Source organism: Gaeumannomyces tritici (assembly GCF_000145635.1).
Source record: "Gaeumannomyces tritici R3-111a-1 unplaced genomic scaffold supercont2.4, whole genome shotgun sequence".
NCBI lineage: Eukaryota > Fungi > Ascomycota > Sordariomycetes > Magnaporthales > Magnaporthaceae > Gaeumannomyces > Gaeumannomyces tritici.
In genome coordinates, this window is record NW_008804548.1 from 204,030 (window position 1) to 225,311 (window position 21,282).

The 21,282-nt window shown below is 60.8% G+C and overlaps 9 protein-coding genes across 9 annotated transcripts; 5 read left to right on the forward strand and 4 right to left on the reverse strand.

The window, feature by feature from the left end:
* Positions 1–362: 362 nt before the first annotated feature.
* GGTG_07475 (hypothetical protein) lies at positions 363–5,994 on the reverse strand. Its single transcript, XM_009225299.1, has 10 exons — positions 5,238–5,994; positions 3,665–5,175; positions 3,426–3,574; positions 3,287–3,323; positions 2,863–3,216; positions 2,385–2,781; positions 2,077–2,326; positions 1,739–2,005; positions 787–1,661; positions 363–713 (listed from the first exon to the last, which is right to left on the reverse strand). Exons 2-10 carry the CDS (start codon positions 3,996–3,998, stop codon positions 503–505), a joined length of 2,874 nt encoding a protein of 957 aa, XP_009223563.1. The 5' UTR covers positions 3,999–5,175; positions 5,238–5,994; the 3' UTR covers positions 363–502.
* GGTG_07476 (hypothetical protein) lies at positions 5,316–7,421 on the forward strand (the record flags this gene model as incomplete). Its single annotated transcript, XM_009225300.1, has 1 exon — positions 5,316–7,421. One exon carries the CDS (start codon positions 5,316–5,318, stop codon positions 7,419–7,421), a length of 2,106 nt encoding a protein of 701 aa, XP_009223564.1.
* A 371-nt stretch (positions 7,422–7,792) lies between these two features.
* On the forward strand, positions 7,793–8,865 carry GGTG_07477 (hypothetical protein). Its single transcript, XM_009225301.1, has 2 exons — positions 7,793–8,455; positions 8,517–8,865. The coding sequence occupies exons 1-2, from the start codon at positions 7,807–7,809 to the stop codon at positions 8,807–8,809; spliced, it is 942 nt and encodes a 313-aa protein (XP_009223565.1). The 5' UTR covers positions 7,793–7,806; the 3' UTR covers positions 8,810–8,865.
* A 149-nt stretch (positions 8,866–9,014) lies between these two features.
* GGTG_07478 (hypothetical protein) lies at positions 9,015–11,365 on the forward strand. Its single transcript, XM_009225302.1, has 6 exons — positions 9,015–9,489; positions 9,572–9,744; positions 9,810–9,849; positions 9,913–10,070; positions 10,156–10,707; positions 10,768–11,365. Exons 1-6 carry the CDS (start codon positions 9,141–9,143, stop codon positions 11,110–11,112), a joined length of 1,617 nt encoding a protein of 538 aa, XP_009223566.1. The 5' UTR covers positions 9,015–9,140; the 3' UTR covers positions 11,113–11,365.
* GGTG_07479 (hypothetical protein) lies at positions 11,188–12,537 on the reverse strand (the record flags this gene model as incomplete). The annotated part of the gene is made up of 3 exons (XM_009225303.1): positions 11,188–11,692; positions 11,785–12,193; positions 12,304–12,537. 3 exons carry the CDS (start codon positions 12,535–12,537, stop codon positions 11,295–11,297), a joined length of 1,041 nt encoding a protein of 346 aa, XP_009223567.1. The 3' UTR covers positions 11,188–11,294.
* Positions 12,538–13,056: 519 nt separating this feature from the next.
* GGTG_07480 (hypothetical protein) lies at positions 13,057–16,063 on the reverse strand. Its single transcript, XM_009225304.1, has 2 exons — positions 14,452–16,063; positions 13,057–14,385 (listed from the first exon to the last, which is right to left on the reverse strand). Exons 1-2 carry the CDS (start codon positions 14,668–14,670, stop codon positions 13,162–13,164), a joined length of 1,443 nt encoding a protein of 480 aa, XP_009223568.1. The 5' UTR covers positions 14,671–16,063; the 3' UTR covers positions 13,057–13,161.
* A 234-nt stretch (positions 16,064–16,297) lies between these two features.
* On the forward strand, positions 16,298–17,954 carry GGTG_07481 (hypothetical protein). Its single transcript, XM_009225305.1, has one exon. The coding sequence runs from the start codon at positions 16,389–16,391 to the stop codon at positions 17,202–17,204; it is 816 nt and encodes a 271-aa protein (XP_009223569.1). The 5' UTR covers positions 16,298–16,388; the 3' UTR covers positions 17,205–17,954.
* Positions 17,884–20,902, forward strand: GGTG_07482 (hypothetical protein). Its single transcript, XM_009225306.1, has 3 exons — positions 17,884–18,203; positions 18,295–18,751; positions 18,827–20,902. The coding sequence occupies exons 1-3, from the start codon at positions 17,980–17,982 to the stop codon at positions 19,658–19,660; spliced, it is 1,515 nt and encodes a 504-aa protein (XP_009223570.1). The 5' UTR covers positions 17,884–17,979; the 3' UTR covers positions 19,661–20,902.
* Positions 19,508–21,032, reverse strand: GGTG_07483 (NAD/NADP octopine/nopaline dehydrogenase). Its single transcript, XM_009225307.1, has one exon. The coding sequence runs from the start codon at positions 20,795–20,797 to the stop codon at positions 19,688–19,690; it is 1,110 nt and encodes a 369-aa protein (XP_009223571.1). The 5' UTR covers positions 20,798–21,032; the 3' UTR covers positions 19,508–19,687.
* Positions 21,033–21,282: the final 250 nt, after the last annotated feature.

The following is a 21,282-nucleotide window of genomic DNA, read 5'->3' on the forward strand; positions in this document are numbered from 1 at the left end:
CGCCAGCACAACGCACATGATCGCCCGAGGGCACTTCCCACTCTTTCTCACCAATAAACTGTATTATTCACATGCGCCGGGATAGGCGCCGGTCCAGAGAACAACGTGATGTGTCGCCGGCAGGCTTGCCACGGTCCATCCCGACCATCAGCAGGAACCGCGGCATATGGGTCAAGGACACAAACCACAGGGAGCTGTGTTCTGCAATGCGTCGGCATCTTTGTAACTAATGTGGGCTTCGTCGGACGACTGTGGTCACAAAACGCTAATCGTACCCGGCCATCTCTAGGCAAAGGCGTGGCCTGCCGCCCATCCCGGGCTACGCTACAATAGCGACAATGAATTCACAAGGCCGACGAGCCTTTTCAGGAGCCCGCATGTCTCTACTTTTATTTTTTTTGCTCTTCAATTTCGAAACTGCTATCTGGCAAAAGGCACAAGCCGCCACCCCGTCCCCAACGTGGATAGGTGAAGCCATGAAGTTCGTGTGCTAGCATCAACATCAATGGTGCTCGGCGGGGTCCATGTTGACATCGCCCCAGTCCGCAAACACGGTGTCGCCGACGCTGACGGTCCCAGTGGCGATAGGCTTGCCCGTCCCGCTCTTGTACTCCTCGTACGTCTTGTACACGGACGCCCTGTGGGTCACCTCGGGCTTCAGCGACAGGCCGGGGGCTCCGAGGCTGACGCTTCCGGAGTCCTCGTCGAGGGGCCTGTGTTTGTTTTGCGTGTCCCGTCAGACCAGAACAAGAACGAAATGCGGGGGGGAACAGGAGCCAAACTTACAAGGGCTGCAGGCTTCTCTCAAACACGTCGTCGAGCACGGCCACCACGCCGCCGCTCAGCTGCTGGTCGCTCAGCGCCGGGGACAGGCTCGCCTTGACCTGGTCGAAGCTGATCTGCGCGTTGGGCGCCGTCTTGAGCACGTGGTCCAGGTGCATCTCGGCGTTGCTGCCGTACAGGTAGAAGGGCATCTTGTGCGGGTACTCGCGGTCGAGCGCGGGGTAGGCCATGGACTGGTTCACGACGGCGCGGATGTTGGTCAGGGCAAAGTCCTTCTTGAGCGGCTGGGCGCCGTCGGCGGGGATGCCCAGGTCCAGGCGCCACTTGGTGGTCGCGCCGGGCTTGAGCATGTCGTCGAGCTTGTCGGGCTCCATGTTGGCGACGGTGTAGACGGCGCCCGGGTTGGCGCGGCGCTGCTCCTTGTAGAAGGCGTGCACGTCGGCCGGCAGGTCGGCGGCGATGACGAGCTGCTTGCGGTGGTTGGCCATGTTGAACATGGGGATGTGCACGAAGAAGAGGCTGTCCAGCCCCTGCGCGACGAAGCCGTGGATGTCCGGGGTGAGCATGTTGCGCTTGATGACGCGCTTGACGCCGACCTCGGCCACGCTCTTGAAATCTTTGGCCAGCGACGTCATGAAGTCCGGGCTGGTGGGCCAGGGGCTCATGGTCACGTTGACGAGGAAGCGCATGTCGCCCTGGGCGCGGAAGTCGCTGCTGCTGAGTCCGAGGCGCTCCTTGAAGGTCTCGAGGCACTCGCCGTAGGCCTTCTCGCTGAAGACGGACGAGGTGAGGAAGAGCGGCCGCTCCTCGACCACGTCCTTCTTGGAAGCGACCGAGAGCTTGGAGAAGATCCACTGGTTCAGGTAGTTTGCTTCTCCCTAGCAGGCAGAAAAAGGCCGTCAGCGCGTTGCGAAGCCGGTAGTGGAAGGCGTCTGACACCCTGGAAAATACTTACCACGTCCTGGTTCACCTTGCCGTTAACCTTGAAGTTGCAGGCAAAGGCGTTGATCATGAGGTCGCCGCCGAGCTCGCACATGAGCTTCCACGAGTTCTCGTTCTCGACGATGGTTTTGTTCTCGCAACCGACGATCTCGGTCCGGATGCGCTGCTTCTCGGCCGCCACATCGCCGCCGTCCCTCTCTGACGGGAGGCGGATGAGCGGGACGACGATGAGGGAGTCGTCGGCCTCTGGCGGCGCCATGGTGACCCAGTGGCAATAAAGCTAGCGCGGCGGAGATGTTTAGTTTTGGGCCGCAGTCTGCCGCGACGCCAGAAAACAAAAGGGAAACAGACCTTTGCGCAAGAAAAGATGGCCTCCCCCAGCAGCCTGCCGTAGCCCTCCTTGTCGAGGCCCAGCGACCTGTGGGTCAGCCATGTGGCGGCGGCGGCGGCGCCGGGCTTGCTACCCTCCACGCCGTACACGCCCATGCTCTCGGCGTCGTCGCCCACGTGGAACACGATGGGGCTGGTCCAAGTGACGAGGTACCGCATGCGACCATCGCGGTAGCAGAGCCCGCCGGCCGGGTAGTTGATGTATCCGGACCTGGGGAGTGTGGGTTAGTCGTGGATAGGAAAGAAGAATTCGAGGGGAAAGCACCTACTTGTGTGGGTCGATAGTGATGCTGTCGGCGTGCTTGAGGTTCTCGAGCTGCAACTTGGTGTAGGGGTTCAATGGCATGGTCGGCACGTAGGGCAGCGCGGGCCCACGCTCGACGCGCTCGCGCAGCAGCGAGGCGAAGTAGCCGCCCCAGGCGGCGTCGCAGTGGATGGCAAAGGAGACGCCGTGGTCCCGTTGGTACTCGTTGCGGATCCCGACGATCTCGGCCAGTGGGTCACAGGCGCCGTGCTCGGTCGAACCCATGATGGCAACGACGCCAAAGATGGGCACGTCATCCTTGATGCAGTCGTCCAGGTGCTTCCGCAACGCCGTCGGGCTCATGCGGGCCTCCTTGTCGACGCTGACGTCGACAAAGTCCTCGGAGCCGATGCCCGTGATGGCTTGGTTGGTGGTTTCAGTAAATTGTCCTGTTTTCCCAGCGATAAACAGTAGGGAGAGAGGGTGTGGCAAACAAAACTCACCTCCACCTTTGGGCCAAGAGTAGTGCTTGGTAGCGCTGACCATGAACCTCCCGGGCTTAATTCCATACAGTTTCTCCAGCTTGTCCTTGCCCGTAGTCTGGATCAGGTACGGCTTGAGAGCGTCCGCCAGGAAGGCGGCTGTGATGGAGTACTTCTCGGCCAGGATGGTAGGCAGGCTGAGCACTGTATCGGGCTTTAGGTTCAGGAGCTCGCTTTCGGTCAACTCGAGAAATTTCTTCGTCTCTCCCTTGCAGTTCTCGACCGTAAAGGCCGGCTCGACGTCGGCGAGGAACCCGAGTTGGCCCTCTTGGATAGCGCGTTTGAGCGACAAGGGGTAGAACTTGAGGTTCCGGACTGTTCACGGAACCATCCGTTAGTGCCACTCCCGTAAAAAAAGCACAAGAGAGGGAGAGTCGCCACGTACTCGCCCAGATGGCCTCAAGGTTGGCGACGGACCCGTCCTGAATGGCAGCGAGTGCTTGTTAGCGATTATGGACGACGCGGACCAGCCTGTGGTTCAAGGGGAGAAGCGCGTCCAGGAGAAGCGCGTCCAGGAGACATACGCAGGCAATGTGGCCCCAGGGGGCGGGGTCTTTGCGAGGGTATCCCAGCATACGGCAGAGATCCTCCCCGACTTGCTTCTCGAGCTCCGTCGTGAGAGGGCTGGCCTCGAGCGCGACGTTGTTCGGGTTGTACATCATGGCAGACATATCTGCAATGCCGGGGACGCGTCAGCAGCCGCAATCAGATGCGAGCACTCATCCAGATGTGCCGCCGCAACTTCGGTGTCTCTTTTACGTACAGCCAATAATGCTTGACATGGTGGTGTCCATGTTCATGTGGGCATTGTACCGGGGTGACCAGAAGGGAACCGAGTGGTTGGCCAGGCCGAGCGAGAGCTCGCTCATGTCGTTGTTGAGCTTCGCGACGCTCGCCTTGTAGATCTCGAGCTCCTCCATCTCCTTGGTGATGAAGATGGGGTCCTCCGAGGCCTCGGCGAGCCTGATCCTGGCATCCTTCTGGTGGTCGAGGACCTTGCCGAAGAGGCTCTTGAGGATGTCAAAGTTCTCCGCCCGCGGCCCCAGGAACCAGGAGCTGACCAAGGCGTGCTTGGCTTGGTTCTCGTCGACGGCCATGGCGGAGGTGAAGGAAGGGTAGGCTCAATGATAGCAGGCTTGAAAAGTACAGCTTGGCTTGGGTCTACGTTGTCATCCCTTCAGCCCAGAAAGCGATGACCAAGGAATCAAGGCCAGCCTGGGCTGGATGTTCTCTGGCTTCTCATTCTGCCCCTTTTATGCCCGGCCTGAGGAGCCCCAGCCCGAGTTGACCCCGCATCGGCCGCAACTGAGTTTTGTCGTGCTGCGTATCACATAGCCCATACGAACCTAGGTGCATCTCCGCCGCCAAGTCCGTATGACCGTACGTACACATGTGCGCGCGTGCGTCTGTCTCTGCCAGACGGCCGTTCGCCGGTGGGCTTGTACGTCCATTCCTGGCGCGGTGCAGCGTTGGGCATGGCTGCATCGAGACTAGAATGTAGTTGTCAAATCAGCTCCCGCCGCCCGCCCCCGGGATGGGCATCGAGACCGCCACGACGCCATTCTCGTCCCACGGCGGCAAGGCCGCCAGACGGCCGAGGCGCGATCTACAGTAGGACCGGAATCGTGAAGTCATTGCTGCACGGCGGCGCAGCTCCCCCGGCACTAATGTGCCAAGACTAATAGTTTTGATGCGTCTTGAGCCAGTCACCTGTTTTCCGATGCCGATTGCCCGCGAGGGTGTGTTCCAGACTCCCGCTGGGCATGCCGTTCTGGGCATGCCGCTCCGGGCACTGCGTCAAACCCTCAAAAGCAAGCACGCAAACAAGCCTAGCATTCGGAGTGGCGCAGGCTTTTCAGCTCGGATGCCTCTCCAAGCTTGCCCTGATGCAGCGCTGTCCGCTGGTACGACATGCGCCAACCAAGCTCATTGGCCACCCCCGCAACGCCGTGGGCGGCAGCCGCGCAACATGGCCGGAGATCGATACCTAGTGTGTTCTAGCCGGCCTATGCATCCAGCCGAAGACCGAACTCAGCCAGCCGCCATCGCCGCGGGGTTTGTCTCACGGCAGCCACCACCCCGAAATCGACGGCAGGCCGGCCTACAAAAAAGTTTGGTTAAGGTCCCTAGTGAGGTGCTTAGGTGCGGAATGTCCGTATATGGCAACCCGGAGCGGGCCGTTCCTTCTGGGAGTCACGACGTGCGACTAGATGGCGACACCTTCGGCTAGCGATCTCGGGTGCGTTCTTATGGGATGTCCCGTATATCAAATAGCTTCGGCTCGAAATGTCAGCCTCTCGTCCAAATGTTTGGTCGCCCATTATTTCCAAGCATACCTTTAGTTTTGCACCGTTTCCAGAATTCCAACCAAGCTCAGCGGTCAAGACGCCAAGGAGCACTCGACAATGGAAACAATGGCAGAAGGCACGGGCGGAAAGAGGTCGGCGCTGCTGATCGGAATCAACGAGTACCACAGCGTCGAGATGAAGGACCTGAAAGGGTGCGTCGCCGACGTCGCCACCACCGAGGCGTTCCTGCGCGAGGCGGCTGGCATCACCGACATCACCAAGCTCACGTCGCCCACATCGGCGCCGAAAGTCCTTGTGCCGACCCTCGACAACGTGCATGGTGCCTTCCAAAAGCTCGCGCGCGAGGCCGCCGAGGGCGACTTCATCTACATTCACTACTCGGGCCACGGCACGCGCCTCCCCACCGGGTTCGGTACTATCAAGGGCCGCAACGTGTACGACGAGTGCCTCGTCCTGCCAGTCGCGGGGAGCACGAAGCTGGACTACCTGCGCGACGTCGAGGTGGCGTTCCTGCTCAAGCAGATCACCGACAAGGGCGCCACCGTCACCTTTGTGCTCGACTGCTGCCACTCGGGCGGCGCAACGCGCGACGGTGACGACATCGCCAAAGGGGTTCGGGGCACCGACGCCGCCTCGCCATCGGCCTTCGTTGAGCGGGACCCGATCGGGCCCGCGGGGGCGCTCGAGGAGTCGTGGAGGCCGCCGGCGCCGGGCGACCCGGGCCGCGGCGGCGTCGTGGTGCGGCACTGGATGACGGCGTCGGACCGCTTCAGCTTCCTCGCCGCGTGCCGTACCAGCCAGAAGGCGTGGGAGGTGCCGAAAGACGCGGAGGTCAGGCAGGGCTTGCTCACGACCTGCCTGGCCAGCGTCGTAAACGATAAGCGCCTTCCCGGCGGGCTGCAGAAACTGAGCTGCGACGTGGTTTCCAACCTCGTCGCCGGTCGGCTCAAGAGCCATCCAGACAGGGACCTGGAGACCGTACAGGACGTCGTGTTCGGCGGGCGGGGCGACAGGGCCTTCTTCAGCGCTGAACCGGCCCCCCGGCCGCCCGTGCTCGTACGGGCCGTCGAGGAGCTGGGCGCGTCCAAGGTCAAGGTGATGCTGGACGCCGGCGCCGCTCATGGCGTGGCTGTGGATGACGAATATGCCATCTACCCAGCCGGCAGCTTGCTCCGCAACCTGACCGACTATAGCGCACCCCTGGCCACGTGCCAGGTGAAAACTGTTGACGACTTCGAGGCGCGCTCCCTGCTGCAGCGCGGCGGCGCGGCGCCCGAGAAGGTCCAGGTCGGCTGCGTGGCCGTCAGCGTCCGCGACATTTTAAAGAAGCACGTCCTACAGCCCAGAGGGGTGAAGGTCCTGTCTGCGGCGGCCGGCGAAGGCCCCGGGCCGCTCGACCGAACTGTTCAGGAGGTCCGGGACAGCATCGGCCGGGACAATAAGCTGGTCCAGGTTGTAGATACCGATGAAGCCTTCTTTACGGTCCGCGTCCGGGTCGACGGCAGCTTTGTCGTATCCTTCAAGCCCGGCGATTCTGAGGCAAGCGTCGAGGTTGGGCCTGCGGTAGGGGACCTGCTGGCCCGGCTGGCGCACCTGACCATTTTCTATAACCTGTTCAACCTGCCCATTGATAACGTGGAGAACACGGCCGGCCTCGAGGTCCGCAGGATCGGCTTCCTGGAAAAGGGCGTAACTCCCCCGCTCCCGCGGCCCTTCAGCCTCGACAGCCGTCCTAGCGTCCGGGGGTTGCAGCCGCTGCCACAGCCGGGCTCCATCGACATGGTCGAGGGGCGGTGCCTGGGGTTCGAAGTGAGCAACACATCATTCGGGGCGATGTACGTTGAACTCCTCGACCTAGAGCCGTCATGGAAGGCGGGGAGGATGTACCCTCGAGAGGGCGAAGCGCCCATCCAGCTAGACCGGAACGAGGGCACCAACTTCTTCATCGAGGCCGGCATCTCTGACCAGGTCCCCGGCTGCGTCCAGCCCAACACGTTTGACCGCTTCCTCGTCCTCGCCACCCCGAGGAGCCAGCTGAACTTCCCCCTCGACATCCTTCCGGAGCTGGGCGGCGGCGGCGGCGGCAAGACCCCGCCCGTCTTTGACGGCGGCGACGACGGGCGGAGCGGCAGGATCCCGCCGCAACCGGCGTGGTGTGTTCGATACTTGGATATGCGCACCACCGAATACGAGGAGCCCGCTGATAGCTAGGTAGGTAGCTAGCCCGAAACGCCAAGGTTGGTGTGGTAGAAAGGGATTGGTGGACGACCAATCTCTAAGATGGGTAGGCGCGGCGATGCCCGCTAAGAGTGAAGACACGTGTTCTGTTGCCGGCAACTTGACGGTCGAGATTAGCCTGTAACAAATGCTGCCCTCTGACGGGGAGGCATGACCGGCCATGGATTGCCGTTCGTGGGCGATGAGCCGGAAATTGAATTAATTTGTCCAATCATCCTGGCTTTCTGTTGGATGAAAATGCCGTCACTCGGGAGCGCCGGAGGAACCCCTTTATATCTGGGCCGGCGAACCCAAGGCAACTGTTTGTAAATCAGTCACGGCTATCCCCAAATTCCAAAACAATCCTGGGAAAAAGAAAATGTGGTTTGCAGATATCGTCTCTGTAGCCGCTGTGGCCCTCCTGGCCGGCCTGTACATAACACCAGCCGCAGGCTCGTTCAACTGGGATATCACAACACACGGTACGGTGTCGGGCTGGCGGTGGGAAAAACCATGGCCGTACGACAACTCGGAGCTGATGCAGTTCACCGAGCTGTGCCGACACGCTGTCACCTTCCCCGCGCAGCAGTACAAGTTTTCGGACCTGGACCACACCCCGCCGGCCGGAATGTCCCCTTGGGCGGAGGCGGTGCGGGCGCTGGCAACGGGCCGCGTGTATCCTGGCAGCTGGGACGGCGTCAACGTCAAGGGAAACGAGCGCGACATCCTGATGGTAGACTGGAAGGAGGTGCCGGAGTTGGCGCGGCGCTGGATCGAGAACGAGAGCAGCACCGAGGAAGATCGGAATCGGCACTTCTTCAGGGTGCTGAGGAAGCCCAAGGCGTTGACTGGAGGCAGGGCCGGCGGGCCGAGGCCAGAAGACACCGTCGGGCTGGACGAGGACGTGATGGCGCTGCCGGATGAGGAAAAGGTGCTTGTGACGGCGCCGGGCGAGCTGTACCAGTTCCTGCCGCTGTGGGTGGCTGAGGGGGCGAAATGCAAAGGCAAGTGTTCCTGGGCATCAAAGCGTACGCGTGCGCGTGCGCGTGCACATTAGGGAGAAATGACTGACAGGACGCGAACTCACAGAGGCCTTCTCGGACATGTCCCAGTACTTGGCATCGCGGGCAAAAGACACGTGCGTGGTGGCATGGGCGACAGACCACAGCCGGGTGCTGCTGGAGGAGGGCAAAAAGGCCATCAAGTTCACCATCGAGGCGCGGCTGGTCAAGGAGACCGAGGATGGTCGGGCTGCGCGCATCTTCTGGGAGCAGCACCACAGAGAGCTCGAGCGGCAGCAGCGCAAGATCAACCGCGAGGAGCGGGCGGCGTCGCGGAAAGGGATCGAGAAGGACAGGGAGGGGTCGCACGACGAGCTGTGAGGAGTTGGGAGAGTTTGATGAGATGGAGGTCAATGTGAATGCAGATGCCTGGGGTCTGGGCTGTACGTGGCACTGTTGTCCGTCTGGTAAAGCTGGCAAAGGAGATGGAGTCTGGCAGTCGGGACCCACTGCTCGGCTGTAGGAACGCGGCAGGAGCGATCGCCAGCGACAGCAGAGTTGATGACGGCAGGTTGCCAGCATCAATTTTGCATTTGCATTTTCTCCACCACCAATCCAATCATTAGGTCGTGTATTTTCACCTCCTCAACTTCTTTTTGTACTGGCATTGGTTTCTAGACCGTACTCAACCAATCCTTACCTGCCGCCAGCAATGGCCCAAGGCGCAGATGATCCAACGCAGGTCCCGGACGCCGAGGTCGGCGAGCGGTCACCGCTTCTTGCGCCGCCCGGCGATGGCGTGACCGACGGCGCCGCCATGGCAACAACGGCGTTCCGCGCCACCAGCCAGCGCCTGTACGCGTCGCACTTTCTGTCCACGTGGAACTCGCGTGTTTTTGAGTTCGGAAGCGTCCTTTACCTGGCCGCGCTCTTCCCGGGCACGCTCCTGCCGCTGTCCATTTACGCCTTGGCCCGCGGCATCGCCGCCATCCTGTTCGCCCCCGCCGTCGGCCACTTTGTCGACCGCGCCGCCCGTCTGCGCGTTGTGCGACTGTCTATCGGCATGTCACTAGAGCCGACCATCTGCCTAGACCCTTTGCGCGAGCGCTGCTAACATGCAACTTCTCCTTCCCTCGCCATTAGTCTTGGAGCGCTTGGCTGTGGCCTCTTCTTGTGCAATCTTCTACATTCTTGGTAGCAGAGCGATAGACCTCGACACTGGCGCCCGCTATGGCCTGCTGGCTTTGCTCTGCCTTCTTGCCTGCGTGGAGAAACTCTCGGCAGTCATGAACTTTATTGCGGTCGAAAGGGACTGGGTATGCCTGTTCTCCCATGTAACCTGCTGCCGACGGGAACCTAGCTCACACGAATATTCTTGCAGGTCCCCGTCATCGCAGGAACCTCTGTAGAAACTAAGCTTGGTAAGAGCCCGGTCGCCTCCTGTGCTGCTCTGGGGGCACTAACACGGAGACCCTACTCTGCAGTCCTGAACTCGCGCATGAGGAGAATCGACATCTTTTGCAAACTGGCAGGCCCAGTATTTATAGCCTTCATCGATGGGGCGTCCACAAGGGCTGCTATTGTTGCCAACTTTGCCATGAATTTGGTCTCGATCCCTGTCGAGTACCTCAACATTTCCAAGGCGAGTTTCTCGATACGCACCCAAGCTACCACATATATTGTGGCCACAGCTAACTAGGTAACCATGCCTGGCTACAAATATCCAGGTCTACTACGAAGTGCCAAATCTGCAAATCCCCAAGATCATTCACTCCCCTCCTGCCGACTTGCTCGGACCGGTAGATGAGAACCCCGCTCCCGAACGGTCCCTGCGGAAAGCCCAAGTCGCGGTGCGCAAGAGCGTCCAGGACTTTTCCTTCTATCTCTCCCATCCAGCATTCCTGCCATCATTTGCCCAGTCCATGGCTTATTTTACTGTTCTCTCCTTCTCCGGACGCATGATCGCCTACCTTCTTTCCTCGGGCTTTACCTCCACCGCCATCGGCACGTCCCGCGCGGCCTCGGTCGCATTCGAGTTTTGTGCCACATGGGCGGCTCCTTGGCTGGCACATCGCATCGGTCCCGTTAGGGCAGGCCTTTGGTTTGTGTCTTGGCAGCTCGGCTGGCTCATCCTCGGGGTTACAGGGTTTTGGCTGCTTGCAGGGCTGCAGAGCAGTTGTGCGCCTGTTGCCTCTGCAGCTGCACTCGTGGTTTCTACCATTCTGAGCCGCATTGGGATCATCGGCTTTGATCTGTGTACGCAAACTGTGGTGCAAGAGGTTAGTAGTTCTTCATCCGAAATCTCCAACTGCGCTGACATCCCCGTCACCCAAATATAGGAAGTCGAAGAGGAGCACCGCGGTGTTTTCTCATCCGTTGAGTCGGCCTTCAACAGTGGCTTCGAGATATTGTCCTACGTCGCCACCATGGTCTTCTCGCGCCCGGACCAGTTCCGCTGGCCAGCCTTGTTCAGTGCCATTGGGATCGCCTTCGCTTGGGCACTGCAGGCTACCTTTGTCCGCCGCCGTCGTGGCCATCTGCTGCACTTGAACCTGGCGGCCATGATGGAGAAGCGCCCCAGCCGCAGTCATGCGTCTTCGCTGGAGCGTGAGAACCAGGCTCTTCTCGGTATTTCGGGCCGCGGCGGGAGCAGAGGGGATGGAACCTCTCCGACTAGGGACTAGTTATTTCGAACGATCTTCCATGAGGGCGAAACCGACAAGGCCAAGAAATGATGTGATCTTGGGGGAAAAGCTGCTACAGCGTTGCCGCGTCATTAAGCTAATATTTTTATGGAGTAGCGCAATTGTGTATGGATCTGACCGGCGTTTGCCCACGCTCGGAGAACGACGTCGAAAAGCTGTTATTATATACCGAAATCCAGGGCTACCTGGCCACCTTCCCTAGCGGCCTGTTGGGCACTTGCAGTCGAGCGAGCACAGTGTTTCATCTCGGGATCTACGCCCAGCCAGAGCAGGTCAGGCCGGCTGTAATGTCCACAAACATCCACAAAGCTCTTGGCGCCGAGGATGTCGTCAAGATTGATGTCAGCGTATATGATCTCCTCTATCTGCTCGTCCAGGTCCTTGCTAAGCTGTCTGCCATCGGGCCCAAAAATGGCGGATGATCCGCCTCCCGGCTGGGAGAACAGCGCGCCGCCAGCTGCCTTGAGGCGGCCGATCCCCTTCTCGGTCATGAGGGAGGTCGCGTGCAGGACAAACGCCTGCGACTCGATCGCGTAGGTGCGAGAGAGGGCGCGGGCGCCTATGGCAGAATCGGATGTCAGCGACTTTGACGGGGGCTGCTGACAGGTCACCATCTCCCAGTGACCGTAGCGGAGGGTACATGACACCTACCATCCCTGGTCATGGACCACAGCCCGGGCCCCTGGTGCGGATGCAGCGGCGGCCAGGCCGCGACGTGGACCTGCTCGCGCTGGGTGCACATGTGGTACTTGAGCAGCGGCTGCACGTGCCCCCAGCAGACAAGGGCGACTGCGGTGTCGACGACGCCGCTCAGAGTTTCGGCCGAGGCATCACCAAAGACGGTGCGCCCCATGTGCGTCGACTTGATCTTGCGCTGGACCGACAGCACGCGCCCCTGCTGCGCCCCGTCGACGACGGCCTGCGAGATGTACAGCGAGTCGCCGGCGCGCTCCGAGAAGCTCAGCACCGCGACGATTGCGTGCTGCGCCGCGGCCTGACGGATGCGGTCCATCTCGGGGGAGTCGACGCGCAGCGAGTTCTTGATGTACGCCGTCGCCATCTCCATGTTGATGGGTCGGTTCCTGTGTGGTTTGGCGGGGCCGCACGCACGCCACGTCGGTTAGATGACGGAGTCTCTGCCAGGTTAGGAGAACGCCTGCTTGCCCTTACCAGACCCATCCTGGATACCCGGGGATCCAGCACTCGGGGAAACGCGATTATCTTGGCTCCTTGCTGGGCTGCTTCAGCGATGAGCGAGCACGTCTTGTCGACTGACTCCTGGAGGTCTAGCCATCCTGGCTCTGCTTGGGTGACGGCAACGCGCAGCCGGGACGGGGCCGCGGTGCTCGGATTCGAGCCGTTCTGGACGCGCGACTGCTGCATTACGGAGGAGGAGGTTGCCATTGGATCAGGATGCGATATGATCAAGAAAGAAGCACCAGCCAGATCAGGGAGGGGAGAGCTAGCTGCGGGGGCTCAGCCCAGATATCTATTCGTCAGCGATTTACGCGGCGCCGGGCACTGATATAAGTGATAAAATGCCGGAGTGATGGCCGTGTCTGCCGATACTCCATGATCGCTGCATGTGTGGTGTCATGTTAACCAGTCCGGGCCTTGGTGGTGCATGCTTGTGTTACCCGGGACGATGTATCGCCGAGTATCGTCGAGGCGGTGGGTACTATATCAGGGCTGAATGCTTTCGATTCGACATCCTTTCCATCAGGATGTCATCCGACCCGCAAAGCCCCCCGGCTGTGACTCCACGTCGGAGTGGGCTATACCAACGTGCAATGCTTCCTTCCACCAGGATTTGGACAACAAACCTGCCAGGATGCCTCGAAACGATAACATGATCGACTGGGTGGCCAAAAGGGCTACTTACAAGATGTCATGGGTTCCAGATGATGCCTACCACCTAGTTTTCGCGTCTTATATACAACAAATGAGATTGTATTCAGTGTCGACAAGTCTATGTATTATACAATTAAGCTCTCTGTCCCGTTTTCCATCCCAGAGAAAAAGACACAATCACAGCCCAGCCAGCAGCCCCGGCAGGACGCCCTTCTCGGTAAAGACCCAGAGTATCGAGGTGTAGTCGGCACCCCAGGCGGCGCCGGTGAACCAGGTGCTCTTCTGGCCCTGCAGCGCGTACAGCTTGGTGTAAAAACCCGCGGCGATGTCGGCGCCCGACACGCGCAGCTGCGACACGCCGTGATCGGACCAGGCCGGGAAATCGATGCGGCCGACGTTGGAAAAAGTCCCGGCGGCGCCAAAGCCGCGCACGGCCGACCGCACCAGGTCCTTGGCGGCCTGCACGCCCGTGCCGGCGGGGCCGACGACCATGGTGCGGAAAATGCCCGGGATGCCGGTCGAGGCGATGGGGTCGACGTAGGTGCCCTTGGGCAGGTGCAGGGTGGCGTTGCTGGGGTCGGCGTTGTTGATGCTGATGCCGTCGGGCATGTTGGACCCGGTCAGGAGCCCAACCTGGATGTCGGTGGCGGTCCACTTGGCGAATATCTCGTTCTCGGCCGCGTCAGCGTCGAACTGGTGCATGTTGTCCTTGGTGGGCGGGATGGTGACGAGCAGGCGCTTGGCCTTGACGAGCTTGTTCTTGCCGCAGCTGCCCTTGACCAGCAGCGTGACGCCATCGGCGCGGCGGTCGGCGGCGGCCACGCGGCTGCCATACATGACGGACCCGGGGCCGAGCTGGCGGGCCACGGCGTCGTAGAGGGCCGAGTTGTTGGCGGTGCGGAACATGCCGCCGCTCTGGATCTGGCCCAGGTGCACGGCGTTGATGTTCTGGAGCACGAAGACGGTGGGCGCCGCCAGCACGTCGCCGAGCCCGGACGCGAAGGTCCAGATGGTCGGCACGGCGGCCTCGATCTTGTACTTGGCCACGAACTGCCCGAACGGCATGGTCAGGTCCTCGGGCACGGCCCCGCCCTTCTTCTGCAGCTCCACGAGGCCAAAGTAGCCCGGGAAGAAGAGGTCGTTGTACTTGAGGGTCGTCATGGCGAACGTCGTCAGGGCCGCGCGCACGTCGTCCTGGCTGAAGGCCGGGTAGCCGTCGACCGTCTTGCCCGTCTTGAAGTCGACGTACTTGTTCTGGAACGGCGACCCGGTGATGGGGATGGTGGGGATCTTGAAGCGCGCAAAGAAGTCCTTGACGCCGGGAAGGTCCAGGTACGCCAGGACGCCAAAGTCGACGGGCGCGCCGGTGCGCGGGTCGTTGTAGGTGTCCACATGGCCGCCCTGCAGATATTGGTGTTAGTTTGACAGGAAATATAAATCGATGCTGGAGTAGGAAATTTGGCCTACCAGACGGTCCTTTGTCTCGATCACGACGACTGACTTTCCAGAGTCCTGAACACGCACGGCCGCATGCGACCCGGAGGCGCCTCCGCCGATGACGCAAACATCGCGGACGATGATGTCCTCGGGTGCAAAGCCGCTCTCGTCGATGCGCCTAGCGGTCACGGTCGCCGACAGGGCCAGCAGGGCGCAGGTGATGGTGATCCTGGAGTGGATGTAGGCCATGTTGAAGTTTTTTTCCTTTTCTGGATTATTATGTGCGATTGGGATTGTCGAACGAGTGACTATGGTGAGGCCGTCCCAGGAGATCGCGCTGAGGCAGACGGAGTAGAAGGAGATGCTAGAGGCGGGTATCTCGAGGATATATGTACATGCCACCCGCGCGGCGAGCTGACATCGTCCTTGCCAGAAGAGGCATGGTCAGATCCTGAGGCAGGAGGTCTGTGGCCATGAGGCTGAGGCCTTGGCAAGCAAACACTTTGGCTTCTCGATCACCAAGTTGACCTCGAGGCAATTTGCGCAAGAAGTATCTCGAGTCAGATCCCAACCGCCCACCTAAAGGAGAGAAAGTTTCTTCCTCGTTCGCAAGAGGCCAAGGAAGCTCGCTGTCCAGTATCCACATTGGAGCTCAGGACGATCAAGTAAACATGGGCAGGGGCAGACTAGCCTCGCGCGTGAAACTAATCAACGGCGAACGCGCGCGCAGGGTGTTGAGCGAGCCCGAGGGCTCGGGTCTGAGAAGAGGCAGAAACCCACTTACCAGAACCCTGGATTCATACCCAGGGGACAGGCAGCCGGGATATTCCATGCACCTGGGCACTAGCCTCGTAACTAGATCCAAACAAATCATATTGAGTTTGACATGCGAAAGCTTCGTGCGGCTGGCCGCCACGGCCGTACATGTGGAAATTACCACCGCTAATTTGACGCCGCCTTGGCTTCCACGATCGGCAAAACGCCGCAAACGCGCGACTGTCGGCAGGACGGTTGGGTGACACCCCGAGCCCGAGCCTGCGCAATGGCATCACAGCGATGGTCCCCAGGGCCACCCCACGTCGTCACTCATCCCCCATTTGGACCCCAGACCCACCTCAACCGTTCCCCTGGAATTCTAGAAACGACTTGGATGCGGACGTCATCCGAACTTTGTCTTGTCAATGCGCTCCGATGACAGGAGGGGCTCGGGCGCACAGGCCTTGGCAGACGCAGCCCGAGGGGCCCGGATGAGACGTGGGCGGGTGGAAAGGTGTGGGGGGGCGTGGCTTGAAGACGGCCCAGTGCTACTGGCCCGACCCGAGCAAGGCTGTCTCGGGTGACCCGGGCTTGGCCACACCCGCAGGCTGTTGATGGCGGATGGCCTTGGCTGTCACCGCCACCAAGACTCTCACAGTCGAGGTGAGCTGTTCGGTGGCACGGGTCCGGTCGCTACACCGAGTGAAGCAGGCGCCGTCTTTTCTCCAAAGTGGTCGGGTTGCAATTGGGAGGACAATGAATCACAAAAACTATATTTAGATGCCATTGGACCATGTTTAGTGTACAGAGTCGGCATTCAAGGTGGTGATGCCCTTTGAAAAGCGCCTAGGCCCTCCGTTGGGCGGTTGGCTTTTCATATTTCCTTTTTGTTTGGGTTCTTCACTCTTTTCTGCTGGTTTTGTCAGCGCCGAGTCTTCTTTCGATAGAGTTCTGGGAGAGTGTGGTGGAAAAGATGCAACGAAAACTTGCTCAATTCGACTCTCCTCAGTCACGCACATGCTTAGGCATCTTGTCCAATGTACCCCACCCCCTCAAGACGCACGCCAAAAGGCATGCAACACCGCCTTTGTCACCAGGGATGTTATATATGTAAGCTTCAAAAGTCACATCAGTCGGGCTTCACCATTCCCGTGACGGAGGGAGAGGTGTCGCTCGCCTTCGGCATTTTTCGCAACACCAACACAGACAAAATGGCCGACACCGAACAGCTGGCTAGGGGATACGTCTCCAACAACAACACCCAGTCCGACGCGGGCCTCTTCTTGCTCGACAGGCTCAACGTCGCCCCGGGCATGCACGTGCTCGACGTCGGCTGCGGGCCCGGCAACCTGACGGCGCACATGGTCACCCTCGTCGGCGAGTCCGGGCGTGTGGTCGGCATCGACCCCAGCCCGGAGCGCATCAAGTTGGCCCGCGAAACCTACGCCGCCGCCGCCGCCGCCGCCGCCTCCTCGTCTTCAAACTTGGCCTTCCACGAGGGCCGGGCCGAGGACCTGTCGCGCTTCGGCGACGCCAGCTTCGACGCCGTCTTTGTCAACTCCACCTTCCACTGGATCGCGGACCAGGCGCTCGCGGTCCGCGAGTTCGCGCGCGTGCTGCGGCCGGGCGGGCGGCTGGGCGTGTCGGGCGGGTCGGGCGACTTCGTGGCGCTGCACGAGCGCATCAAGGCCGACGTGCTGGCGCGCGAGCCGTACGCGGCCTACCCGGACGGTGGCGCGGCCGGGGGCCCCAGGTTCGTGAAGAGGCGCGAGATGGAGGGGCTGCTGGACGACGCCGGGTTCGCGGGCCACGAGATCGTGGTCAACAGGATCGTCAAGACGGCCAGGGACGGGGCGGCCATGGTCGAGTGGCTCGACACCAGCTCGTCGGGCAAGACGTACGGCGGCATCCCGCTCGAGCTGCGCCCCATGGCCAGGGAGGAGATGATCCGTGAGTGGGACAAGGTCACTACCGAGGACGGGATCCGGATGGACATGGAGCTGCTGGTCACTGTTGCCACCCGATGACGGCTGGGGTTGCGAATGAGTTGTCAAGTCGACGGGGGTCGCGTGTGGAATCTTGACTAATTCGGCACTGGACTTGGAGTCGGTGTAAACGGCAGTTTACATGCGTGGTCCGTCCAGGGCGCGTACCTACCAATGAATCGGACCTTTTGTGGTGTTGAGCAAATTTGAGAAGTTTACGGCGGCAGCACCCACAGCACCCACAGCACCTGCACCACCTATGCGCCTGGGGTGCAGGTAATGCAAGTGAAAAGAAGGGAAAAGAGCAAAAGCTTAAAGCAAAGGGTGGAAGGTGTCGATTTTTATGCTTTGGGAAAGCGTTCCACCTTCAGACGGGAAAGATAGCCACACACTTGGTTTGTTAGCCACTCCAGAAAAAAAATAAGGCCAGGCACATTTCAGGCGTCTGGTTGCAAAAATTGATCTCAATAGGTGGCTCAACAGCCGATCAACATAAACAGGTGAAGCAAACAGCACGGGCCTGTGAAATGCAGGCCTGCAACCCGCCTTCCGGATCGGGCAATTTTCGGAGTGGGCCGTTGCGGGGTGCAGCAGGGATTAATTCCATGGACCTCCAGAGTCAAGCTCCCGACGACACGGCCTGGTCCGCCGATGAATGGACCTGAAGCGGGCATACTATTATCGATCTAGATAGAGAAAGGTATTTAGTGATCATATTGGTAACACATTCATCTCAGATTGTCCATTCTCCTTCGCAGCCGTCCTCCTATCAGAAACCAGTCAACCGCCCACGGTCCGTCAACCAAGTTTCCCAGATATGGACAGCAGAGGGGGCGTCGAGTCTTCGGACCTTTCTACATCGATAACACAAACTGGCCTAGAGAAACACGCCGTTTCTACATCAGCTCCCAGCCAAGAAATCTCCGAAATCCTGGTGTGGTGGGACGAGCCAGAGGGCGAGGACCCCTCCAATCCGTTGAACTGGTCTTCCCACAAGAAGTGGCTCAACATCATAACGGTCTCTTTGATCAGTTTCTTGGTGTGAGTGGGATCACTGTTGCTTGCCAGCCACCCGCACCACCCTCAGCCTACCCTCCAGGAACTCCCCCCTGCTGATCATCGCCCGACCCAGGCCCCTCGTCTCCACCATGCTGGCGCCCGCGGTGCCGCTAGTCATGGCCGACCTCGGCACCGACTCTGGCACCTTTGCGACTTTTGTCGTATCCATCTTCGTCCTCGGCTTCGCCTGCGGGCCGCTCGTGCTCGCGCCGCTGAGCGAGCTCTACGGCCGCGTGCCCCTCTACAACACCACAAACGTGCTACTAGTCGCCTTGACCGCCGCCTGCGCCCTCGCGCCCTCGGCCCCGGCCCTGCTGGCCCTCCGCTTCCTCTCGGGCTTCGTCGGCGTCGCCACTATCACCAACGGCTCCGGCACCATCGCCGACCTGATGCCGCGCGAGAGGAGGGGGAGGGCCGTGGCCGTCTGGTCGGTCGGCACGGTCCTTGGCCCGACGGTTGGGCCCATCATTGGCGGCAAGGTGGCTGCCACGGCGGGGTGGCGGTGGATGTTCTGGGCGCTGGCTATAGTGGTGAGGACCCGTCGTCAATGGCTTGACTTGCAGTCCGTCCCCCAATGCTTTCCCAACTAATGTTTGCCACGTCAGCTTGCTGTCGCCACATTACTCGGGTTCGCTGTGTTTCGAGAGACTTATGCGCCCGTGTTGCTCGAGCGCAAGGCAGTAAAGCTGCGAAAGGAGACTGGAAATCCCCACTACCAGTCTAAACTCGCGCTCAGGATACCGCCTGGCGAGCTCTTCAAGCGGAGCATTTTGCGGCCGTCAAGGCTACTTCTGCTCTGCCCCATAGTGACCGTTCTCTGCTCCTACGTTGCTCTCCTCTATGGCACCCTCTACCTCCTCTTCGCGACCTACTCGTTTGCCTTTGTCGAGGTCTACAACTTTTCCACGTTTGAAGCGGGGCTGGTCTTTCTCCCGGGCGGGCTCGGCACCCTTTTGGGACTGCTGTACCTTGGAATAATGAGCGACAGGAACCTGCAGAGGAGAGCTGCTGCCGGGAAGACGCTCAAGCCCGAGGATCGCCTACCCCTATTCATCACACTCCCGGGTGCGCTAACCTTCCCCGCCGGGCTGTTTATGTACGGTTGGGGCATCGAGGGCGGCGTCCACTGGATGCTACCGCTGCTCGGCACCGCCGTCACGGGATTTGGCTCCATATTGATCTTTGCGGGCATCCAGACGTACTTGATCGACGCCTTTGAGCAGTACGCGGCCAGCGCTGTGGGTGCCAATGCCGTCCTGCGGGGTCTTGCAGGCGCGCTGCTTCCCCTGAGCGGTTTGGGCTTGTATCGCTCGCTTGGCTGGGGATGGGGGAACGCTCTCCTTGGGCTTCTGACGTTGGCAACCGCCCCAATACCATGCATTGTCGGCATCTACGGCGCAAAGCTACGGGCGCTACGTGTAAACCAAATAGAGCTCTAGTTACAAATTTCCCCGCGCGCCCCTGTATCAAAGTCGAATCCGCAGTTGCTGGCGCTCATGCCGCTGCGGGATAGCTGGCCCAAAACGCGCAACCAACTCCTCCTTGGACACACCGTCGAGCTTCAGCTTGGCCAGATTCCTCCCCGTCTCGGCATAGCTCGCGCCCGTGGCCATCTCGACGAGCACGATGACGGCCGAGATGGGCGAGGCGTCGACGCCCAGCTTCTCGGCCAGGCCGTGCCAGGCGACCAGCAGGTCCTGCACGTCCTCGGAGACATTGCGGCTCAGGATGCCGGCCGGGGCGCGCAGCCTGTTGTGCGGCGGCGAGTTGCGGGCCAGGTCGACCAGGTCGGCAAAGTGCTGGCCGTAGCACTCGTTGGACACCTCGGCCGCGCTGCGCAGGCGGAGGCCCAGCGCGGTGCCTATGCGGATGCGGGCGCGGTCCAGCGCCTCCATGGCGTTGGCCACGGACCGCGTCAGGCCGTCGCGGTACAGGAGAAAGTCGCCGGCCGTGTCCTCGATGCGGCCGGCGTTCATCAGCACCATGAGCGGGTGGAAGACGCCGTTGATGTTGGACAGGCACACCTCGACCACGCTGCTGCACCACCGCAGCCGCACGCCGGGGAACACGGCCTGCATCTCGGCCGCCCGGACGGCGTCGTTGCGCAGCGCCGAGATGAAGACGCACCGCTTCTTGCCGTACAGCTGCAGCACCCCGCCCTCCATGCGGCACGCGTACGGCGACAGGTTGGTCTCGAGCACGTTGCCCGTTTCGATGCCGGAATCCTTGACGATCGAGAAGAGGTTGCCGGGCACTGCGACGAGCGTGTGGCGGCGCAGGCTGTGCGGTCGGAGCAGCTGGAGCAGCGTCTCCTGTCCGCTCGACGGGACGGCTAGGACGATGATGCGGGAGAAGGCGACGGCCTCGGCGATGTTGGTTGTGATCCTGAGATTGATGATACCTTCGACGACGCCCTCGACCTTGAGATGCCCTATTTGCTGGACCGACAGGGCGTGCTGGAGGTGCGACGGGTGTGAGTAGACCAGTGTCCGCGTGCCATGCCTCTCGAGGTCTGCGGCCAGAGCGAACCCTGCCGGGCCTGCGCCCAGGATGGAGACGGAAAATACACCGTCCATTGATGGTGTGCAAGTAGTAGAAAATATGGGCAGTATTTACAGTTCCCCAGCCAGAATCTAGCAACGTCTACTATATACCTCGCCATCGCTGGAGCTCGCCGAACGCCCTCCTTTTCTAGACTGCCAGGCCAGCCAGCAATTCTGGCCACGGTGATATTGCCCGCACCATGTCCGTCCGTCATTTCGCCAAGCCTTTTCCGTGTCCACGACTTGTGCGCGACTCGTCTCAAGCCAGTAAGCGCCGACGGTGGTCTGGCCCAAGTGCTGGCCATCGGATCCAGTTTGACGGCTGAAGCTTCCTCTCGAGGGTTACAGTCGGGACCCTGCATGCTGTATGTGCACCCCGCCTTCGTGCTGCATCTGGAAAGGTTGAGCAAGTTTGCTCCCGTTATTGTCTGTGGCGCAAACTCGCTCAACCACCCTGCACGACCAGAACCAGTCGGTATTTGCCGACTTGGTGGCGCCTGGTATAGCGAGGCCCACGA